Here is an 8,597-nt window from a genome sequence, read left to right as displayed (position 1 = left end):
GGACTCAAAACAAATTACAACTTGGAGAAAATATTTGTGACTTACTGAGGCACGACATTGCTAATGTATCAATAACTCTTAGAAGTGGGGGGAGGGGCACCTGGGTGGCTCAGCTGGTTAAGCCTCAAGACTCTCGATTTTTGGATCAGGTCGTGATCTCAAGGTTCATGGGATTGAGCTCCGCGTCGGGCTCTGTGCTGACACTGTGGAGCCTGCTTGGGGTTCTCTCTCCTCTCTCTCCGTTAGGTCTTCATTTCAACCCCAAATTGCTTCACTACCAAGAACAAGAGCCTGTTGGGAAAACTCTTCATTCTTCTAGTTTAAGAATGGAGATGGGGACACACACAGCTGGCATTAAGGTGTTCTTCTTGCCACTTAAATTTTTTTTTAATGTTTATTTTTGAGAGCAGAGGGAGGGGCAGAGAGAGAGGGAGACACAGAATCGGAAGCAGGCTCCAGGCTCCGAGCGGTCAGCGCAGAGCCCGACGCGGGGCTCGAACCCACGAACCGTGAGATCACGACCTGAGCCGAAGTCGGAACCCTTCCAGGTGGATGGCGCTCAGCGAGGCCTCACAACTATTCTACACGTACACGTACATCTATGGCGTCCTCTGCACACGCGTGTGTGTTTCTACTGGGGTGTAAGGGTGGTGTGTGAGCGCGTCTAAGTACATCCAGAGCTAATGCTCTAGAATCAGATTTGCCCAAAGCCTTTTATTTTATGGGGGAGACTAAGGCCTGGAGACAGGACACAGTCAAAGCTGAGCGTGGGGAACTGTGGTTGGAGCACAGGCTCCTGGAGTCCTGGGTCTACCATCCACTTGCGGGGACCTTGAGCGACTCCCCCGGGAGGCAGCTCTGTAGGTAGAAGAGGTATCCGGCCAGCTCAGGCCAGTACGTGACCCAGGAGGGGCGCCACGTGGCACAGCGGTCACGTGGCCGTCAAACAACCATATTAGCACGCCACTCTCACGCTTCCTGACGCTTCTGTACGGGACTGTGGTTTCCGACGAAGCCAAAAAAACCCAAAACGCAGGAATAAATTTGCCAAGACTTAAAAATATGTATTTAAAAGGGAATATAAGCCTTCTTTGAAAGTAATTAAGATCGCTGGTTGGGTTGACTTTGTCTCTCCCAACGCAAGTCAGAAGAGCTGCGCGACACCGCCCCCCCCCCCCAGTGAAGAAATGGCACCCGTTTATGACCCCAGACGTGTCCACAGAGGACAGAACCACACGGACGGGCCATGTTCAGAGCGGGAACTAGAAATACGCCAGTTCGTCGTGCCTGGCTTTGTGGGTCTGATAGCTGGACAAGGCCAAGGGTTTGTTTTCGTGCGGGAGACTCTGAAACACTCGAATGTGCACAAACTCATCATCGTCGACTTGAACCTGGAGACGGACAGAGAGGAGAGAGGCCAGTGAGGGGCAGGCCGGAGGACCTCTGACCCCAAGTGCCCCTGCTGGACCAGCCTGCATGAGGAGGGCCCCGGAGAGGGCCGGGGCCCTGCCCCCCCAACCCCCCCACCCCCCACCCCCCGCCCACGGCTGACCCTCACCTTGATGAAGTAGTTCCTCCCTGCAACCACCTGGCTCCTGAACTCCACCGCCTTGAAGGTAGTGTACTTCTTATTCTCCTGCTCCTCTAGCTGGGGCTTCACCTAGGGGAGGGGACAGAACGGAGAACTTAGTGGCTTCCCTCCTCACACAGCCTAGTTCTCCTACCGAACGTTACAAACGGGATTCCTGCGCCCGCCCGTTCCAGATCTTCTCCAGCAAGAGCGTTCTTGAGAGCGGAGAGGGGCATTCTCTACACGGTCAACTCTACCGATAGAGTGCGGAAAGCTCCTTAAATCTACCGGCTCCCGCGACAGTGCTGGAGCAAGTCATTGGCCCTTCGTGTTCTAGGCATGGGTGATTTTTAAATTTCCATCATGACAACTATGTACGAGTTGACGCCCCGTTTTCCTTTCCAGTTCACAGCCGAACAGTTTGACGAAGAGGCTGTATGTAATTATTCCCTCTTAAAATTCGAAATTTTAAACGAAGTTCAGTCATAGATTTAAATTTCCCCTTCTAGTCTAGAGAGGTCATGAGTGTCTTTGCGGCTCCTCTCCGGAGGGCATTAAAGCCTCCAAGTGTGTCCCCAGACACCGGAGGCGGCAGGCACAGGGCTTCGCAGGTAAAATGCACTTGACTGCATGTTTATTTTATTTTTAAATGTTTATTCATTTCTGAGAGAGAGAGAGAGAGAGCGTGAGTGGGGAAGGGGCGGGGGGAGGGGGCAGAGGCTCCAAAGCCGGCTCTGAGCTGACAGCAGCGAGTCCGATGCGGGGCTCAAGCTCTCCAACAGCGAGATCATGACCTGAGCTGAAGTCGGAAGTCACCCAGGTGCCCCTACCGCGTTTTAAGATGTAGAGCCTTTGGTGGGGCGCCTGGGTGGCTCAGCCGGTTGAGCGTCCGACTTCAGCTCAGGTCATGATCTCGCGGGTTTGTGAGTTCGAGCCCCGCGTCGGGCTCTGTGCTGACAGCTCAGAGCCTGGAGCCTGCTTTGGATTCTGTAACTCCCTGGCTCTCGGTCCCTCTCCCCCTCATGCTCTGTCTCTTTCTCTCAAAAATAAATAAACGTTAAAAAAAAAAAAGATGTAGAGCTTTTGGGCAGAAGTTGATCCTTATCTGTGCAACTCACGGTGCTCATTGCTTTCTCCAGGTTGGGGCTTACCTGTGTCTACATACTTCCTGGAGCCCCCTTCTCTGTGCAAAACGCCACGCTAGGTCTGCAGGGAATGGGCTCTGCTGACAGTTTACGGAACGGGGCGGGGGGGGGGTGGTTCTGGGGGGTGAGTGCCACCCCCACAACGGCCCAGGGCTTTGGGAGGCTTTCACCTCTCTCTCTGTCTGCTCCGAAAGCCCCAGGCCGCTGGCAAAGAATGGAAAGAAAACCCAGGCGCCAGGTGGCAGAACAGGTAACGCCGCAGCCTCGACTGCCAGGCCCGGCCGCTCCCTACAGAGTGGGAGCTGTCGGTCCCAGGACGGACCAGGACAAAGACGGGCTGGGCTGGGCTGCAGCCAAGGGGGCACAGAGGCCCAAGGCCCAAGCGCCCGGGGCTGGTGGCGCTGCTCACGGGGCGGGGGCCGGCGCAGAATGTCTTCTGACCCGGGGTCAGTCACAGACCGCTCCCTTTGCGTGCCCCAGAGTGCTCCAGAAAGGAGGCAGCACCAGGGGCAGAGGTGGGGACTCCCCCTGCCCCTGTCCTCTTAGACACCTCCAGCAGACCGGCTGGCCGCCTCGGTGCCTGCCAGCAGCAACACCTCCGCCACAGGTCACTTTCACACCAAATTCAGGAGCGAATGACCTCACACCCGCTCCAACTCCCCTGACCGGAGAGGACCCTCCGATCCCGGCGAGAGGAGGGGCTGCGGGGGCAGAGCCGGGAGCCGCGCGGCCCAGGCGGGGCTCGCGCAGCAGTCCCTGCGAATTCCTCATTTCACGGGTCTCGTGGGGCTGAGTCACCAGCCTGCACTGCGGTCGGGTGGTGGAGCCACCTGAGCGAGGCCCGGGGCGGCCGGGGAGGGGAGGGGAGGGGAGGGGCGCCGAAGGAGCCGTTCGGGTGCTTCCGCCCGCTCGGGCCCCGACCGGCCCGCTCGGCCCACCCTCCCACTACCTGCCTGCGGCCGCAGAGGGGAAACCGAGGCGGGGCCCCGGGGACCCCAGGTGCAGGCTCGCACCCGCAGGCCTCGCAGCCGGGAGCGCCTTCCGGAGCCCCACCCGCTCCCTCCTACCTGGTCGGCGATGGCCTGGGTCTCGGCCGTGGCGGGCTGAGTGGCGGAGGGCGCCCCGCACATCATCCTGGCGGCGGGCGGAGGAGCTGCAGCCGGAGCGGAACCCCGAGCAGAGGTGCCCGCTCAGCTTAAAGCAGGCGACGGTCACGTGACGCTAGGGGCGGGGCGGGCCCTGGGGGCGGGGCAGGGGCGGTGCTGGAGGGGCGGGGGGCAGGGGCAGGGGGCAAGGGCGGGGCTCGGCAGGTCGCCTACCTGCCCCTAGGGCGCGCGTCTCGCGGGCGACATCCTGGGTCCCCCACTGCCCGCCATGTGGGTGTGGTGTCGTCCTTCTCTGGCCGGTCAGGATGGGGTGGGGGCTAGCCTGCAAGGAGCAGTTGGGGTCAGGCCCCACATGGGGTTGGGGTGGGCTCTGTAGGGGACTGTGTGGAGTCTGCCCTGTGCAGGGCAGGACGCAGCGTTGGAGGGGGGCGGGGGCGGGGAACGGGTCACAGGCAGGTGGTTGTCTGGACCTGAGGTGACAGCTGCGGAAGGGCAGAGGGGAGAGAAACTCCTACCCAGCCAGGACCTGCAGGAGCTGGGGACCGGGGCAGGAGGCTGCCGGGGCATCCCGGAGTCCAAGATCAGACCCTGCCCGGCCTCAGACCCCCTGTGCAGTCAACTACCCTGCACCCCTCATCTGCAAGGCCTGGCCCAGCACCCCACTTGTGCCGGCCAGTCTGGAGGTCACCAGCCTGTGACCCAGAGGCACAATGGAGCGCTTGCGTGTGTGAGCAGAGGAGGCACAAAGCCATCCCGGGATGGGGAGGAGACGGCTGCCAGGGCTTCAGGCTGGGCGGGGGTTGTGGTCAGATCGAGGGCATTAGGAAGGGGCTAGGCTGTGGCAGGATTTGGGTTCAGACTGGGCAGATTCAAGCACCCAGGGAAGGGAGGGGTCCCACACTCTATTTGGGGCAGGGGTGGGGCCCATACTAGGGGCTGACTGGACAGGATTGGTCTCTTAGAAAAGTGCAGGCCCTCCAGCCCTCTGGCCCAACCCTCAGTGGACACTGGCCTCTCCCATCCCTGGGTGCTGACTGTGCAGGACCAGGCCCAGCCTTGCCTGCTGTAGGCCCAACACAGAGCCCCAGCGGGAGTGACTGGAAGCAGGTGTGGGGGGGAGACAAGCCTTTCTGACACCTGCCAGGGGCAGAACCTGGTTTGTAACTTCAGGAAAGGTGAAAGTCAGGTGTGGTGGAACGGTAAGGGAAGAGGAAGGGGAGATCTGACAATTCATTCATAACTGCATGAATGTATGATCGGTCAGATTTGACTCCACAAAAATGGAAAACGGTTCTCCTGCCTTTTCCTATCCTGCAGCTCAGTGGGCTTTCCTCCTCTCCCTCCTCCCCTCCTCCCCCTCCTCCCCCTTCCCCCTCCTATGCTGGATGGCATAGGACTAACTCCTGTCCCGTCTGTGGGAATAATACTCGTGACCAATCTCCAAGGGTTTTGAGTTTTATAAAGTTCTAAATGAGTTAATAAGTGTAAAATGTTTTCAGCCCCAGGGCGAGTTGATAGTGTTCTTACTATTACTGTCTGTAATTAGTACACTAGCTTAAATCTCTCCCACAATTAGCATAACTTTTTCTATCCAAAGGCCCTGGAAAATGCTGACATTTATCTCTCATTCCTTGATGCCCCGGGTGCCCTTCTTGCTGGAGCCAGAGAAAAAGACCAAATAGCAGGTCTCCTCACCCAGGGTCCTGGAGCCACTCCAGGGCCTTGGACATCACTTCGTCTTGAAATCTGTGAGGCCTCGCCTGTGAGGTTCCTGACTTTCCCAGCATAAGGAAGCCAAAGGGTTCTTTTCTCAACGTCTCATGGTTCCTTCTTCCTCAGCAAGACACAGCTCCTTTGCCTTCCTCTTGGTGTTCTCAGGCAGGTGATCCACACGCCTGTTTCTGGAGCTAATCGGTTGCTTGTGTTCCCTCATGCAAAAATTTGTCATCAGAATCCATTGCTAATTAAATTCTAGCCCAAGAAATCCTAAGAAAGAGAGAGAGAGAGAAAGAAAGAAAGAAAGAAAGAAAGAAGAGAGAAAGAAAGAAAAAAGAAAGAAAGAAAGAGAGAGAAAGAAGGAAGAGAGAAATCACAGAAAGAAAAGGAAAGATGTAGCATTTACTCAACTAAGCATTTACCAGCTACCAATTCATCTTTGCTAACAAGGGAAATAATAGCGGAGGTAAACCTAAAAACAGGTGCAGCACTGTCCTGCCTCCCATCACAGGCCTGGCCACCTGGGGACGCTACAAACTGAGTGGACTGTGGCTTTACTTCCAAGCTCCTTGAAGGGAGCCAGCCCCCAGCCCCTCCGGAGGGATGGAGGGAGCTGCAGGAAATTGAGACGCGTCAAGGGAGGGAACAGATATACAATCTTAGAAGGCCTTGCTGTAAGCTAATGCAGGCAGGGGGTTTCCTAAGTGGAGAAGCGTCAGCAGAATCAGAGGGAAGGCTGGGACCCAGGTGGGGGGTACGCCCGGTGCACCTGCCCTGGGCACGCGAGAGGCTCTCTCTCACTAACCGCCTGTGTCTCTAGTGGGATCCCCGGCAGGCAGACAGGCAGCACTGATCTGTTCCTCACCTTCATACCTGTCACATAGGAGGCAATAAATAAATAACCGATTCTCATACACTTCTGTAAATTAAAAAAAAATAAAACCAGAGTTGGAGAACTCAATGCCAGGCATTAAGGAAAATTCCTGGACGGACAGAAAATTTATAAAAATCTCCATCCTAGAATTTAGAAGCAATGCAACGTCCAGCCGCCATCTATAGCAAGAGGCTGGGCAGGTGGGAGGAAGCGCTTCTAGAAAGGCGTGGCCCCACTTCCCTGCTCTGGGCTCTACCAGCTGATCGCCGAAGCACCAGTCCCAGGCTTCTCCCTGGCAACCCCGGTTCCCGGCGGCTCAGTGGCGCCCGGGCGCCGTGGGATTGACGGATGTTCTCTGAGCCGTGAACAGTAGCCATCTCGGAGGGTGGGATACAAGCATTTAATAACTTAGTTCTCCGTGATTTTCTGTATTTTTCCAAAGTTTTATTTAAACAAATTTTGTTTTTAGAAAAAACGAATTGTGTTGTTTTGGAATACTGCATATTCTTGAGAAAGTACTAATGCCACAGGAAAAATGCTAGGTATGGTTATTGAGAAGCAGTTTCAAAACTGTCAATAGAGTGTAGTTAATATAATTAGCAAGTTTAATTAATTAATTAATATGTAATTAACAAAAGTCTTATGCACAGAAAATAAGCAGATGTGTGCAAAGCTGTTCCTTTAGATCATGAGACTATGTCTGACTCCTTCCTTTAACCTTATTTCCCTAATTTTCTATAATAAACAATTGAGAGCATACACAGGAGGAAGATGCATAGGTATGAAACAGGGGTGAATGAGTTTGAGTCCGGAGAGAAGGTCTGTGGGCAGCAGGCGCGGGGCTCTGGTGAGGGGGGGGGGGGGTCTGGGAGGAGGGGGCTGGGCTGTGACAGTATGTAGAGCCAGTTTGCTGTCTAACTGACCAGGCCCAGAGCAAAGCGAATCTTTGGGCCCCTCATTCAGAAAATGTGAAGAATTTGGGGTGCCTGGGTGGCTTAGTCAGTTAAGCATCTGACTTCAGCTCGGGTCATGATCTCATGGTCCGTGAGTTCGAGCCCGGCATGGGGCTCTGTGCTGACAGCTCAGAGCCTGGAGCCTGCTTTGGATTCTGTGTCTCCCCCTCTCTCTGCCCTCCCCTGCGTGCTCTCTCTCTCTCTCTCTCTCTCAAAAATAAACATAAAAACATATGAAGAATTTCAAGGTGGCAGCAACAGAACCACACCAGCCCTCCTGAGGATGTGGGTCCCCTGGAGGGCACACACACGGATCACCTGTGGAGCAGTCCCAGCTAGGATGTGAGACTCTCACGGGCTGGGCACCATGGGCCAGCCTGGCCGTATCCTTTGCCTTGTCTCTTCCAGGCTCTGGGCTGAAGGATAACTTGGGAGCCAATTTGCTCGCAAGTAACATGGCAAAAATCACGCCTCCCTAGGAGCATTGTTTTAAGGTTTACGAAGGGTGTGCATAAAGTCTTAGGCGCCTAGTAGCGGCCTTTAGATGGCAGCGACTCTTATTTCTCTTATCTTCTTTGCCCCTTTCGTGGTGGGATGGCTAGCAGCTCCCTGAAAGTCACGTGCACCGGGAACTGGCAGTGTGATGTTAATTTGGAGATAGGGTCTTCCCAGAAGTCTTTAGTTAAGAGAGATTCCTAGTGGATCAGGGAGGGTGGGCCCTACACCCAATGGCTGCCCTTGTAAGAAAACCAGAAGACACAGAGAGACAGATGGCGGAACAGCACGGGGGAGAAACAGCTGCACAGGGGAGGGGCCACACGATGCGGAAGGCGGGGCTTCCAGCAGTACAGCCACGAGCCACGCCAGGAGCCTGGGAGAGGCAGGAAGGATCCTCCCCTGGAGTCTCCCAGGGGGCCATGGCCCTGCCGACCCCCGGATTTCAGACTTCTGGCCTCCAGCTTATGGCGCCTCGTTCTGGCGGCCCCCGGGGAACTGATACACCTTCCCTGCGCGTCATACACACGCGTCCTAGCACAGACGCACGGCCACGCTTCACAGATGTCGCACACACGCTCCAGGGCCTGTCTGTTTCCATCAAGTTGAGCTTGGAGTTGAAAGACAAGACTTAGGGGGCGCCTGGGTGGCGCAGTCGGTTAAGCGTCCGACTTCAGCCAGGTCACGATCTCGCGGGGTCACGATCTCGCGGTCCGGGAGTTCGAGCCCCGCGTCGGG

At 56.1% G+C, this 8,597-nt stretch overlaps 1 protein-coding gene across 1 annotated transcript; it reads right to left on the bottom strand.

Moving 5' to 3' along the window:
- Window positions 1-1,039: 1,039 nt before the first annotated feature.
- On the bottom strand, window positions 1,040-3,935 carry CSTB (cystatin B). Its single transcript, XM_047846966.1, has 3 exons — window positions 3,783-3,935; window positions 1,559-1,660; window positions 1,040-1,391 (listed from the first exon to the last, which is right to left on the bottom strand). Exons 1-3 carry the CDS (start codon window positions 3,846-3,848, stop codon window positions 1,263-1,265), a joined length of 297 nt encoding a protein of 98 aa, XP_047702922.1. The 5' UTR covers window positions 3,849-3,935; the 3' UTR covers window positions 1,040-1,262.
- Window positions 3,936-8,597: the final 4,662 nt, after the last annotated feature.

The sequence above is a fragment of the Prionailurus viverrinus genome, unplaced genomic scaffold, assembly GCF_022837055.1.
Source record: "Prionailurus viverrinus isolate Anna unplaced genomic scaffold, UM_Priviv_1.0 scaffold_42, whole genome shotgun sequence".
Lineage (NCBI taxonomy): Eukaryota > Metazoa > Chordata > Mammalia > Carnivora > Felidae > Prionailurus > Prionailurus viverrinus.
This window is presented reverse-complemented; position numbering and strand designations above follow the sequence as displayed.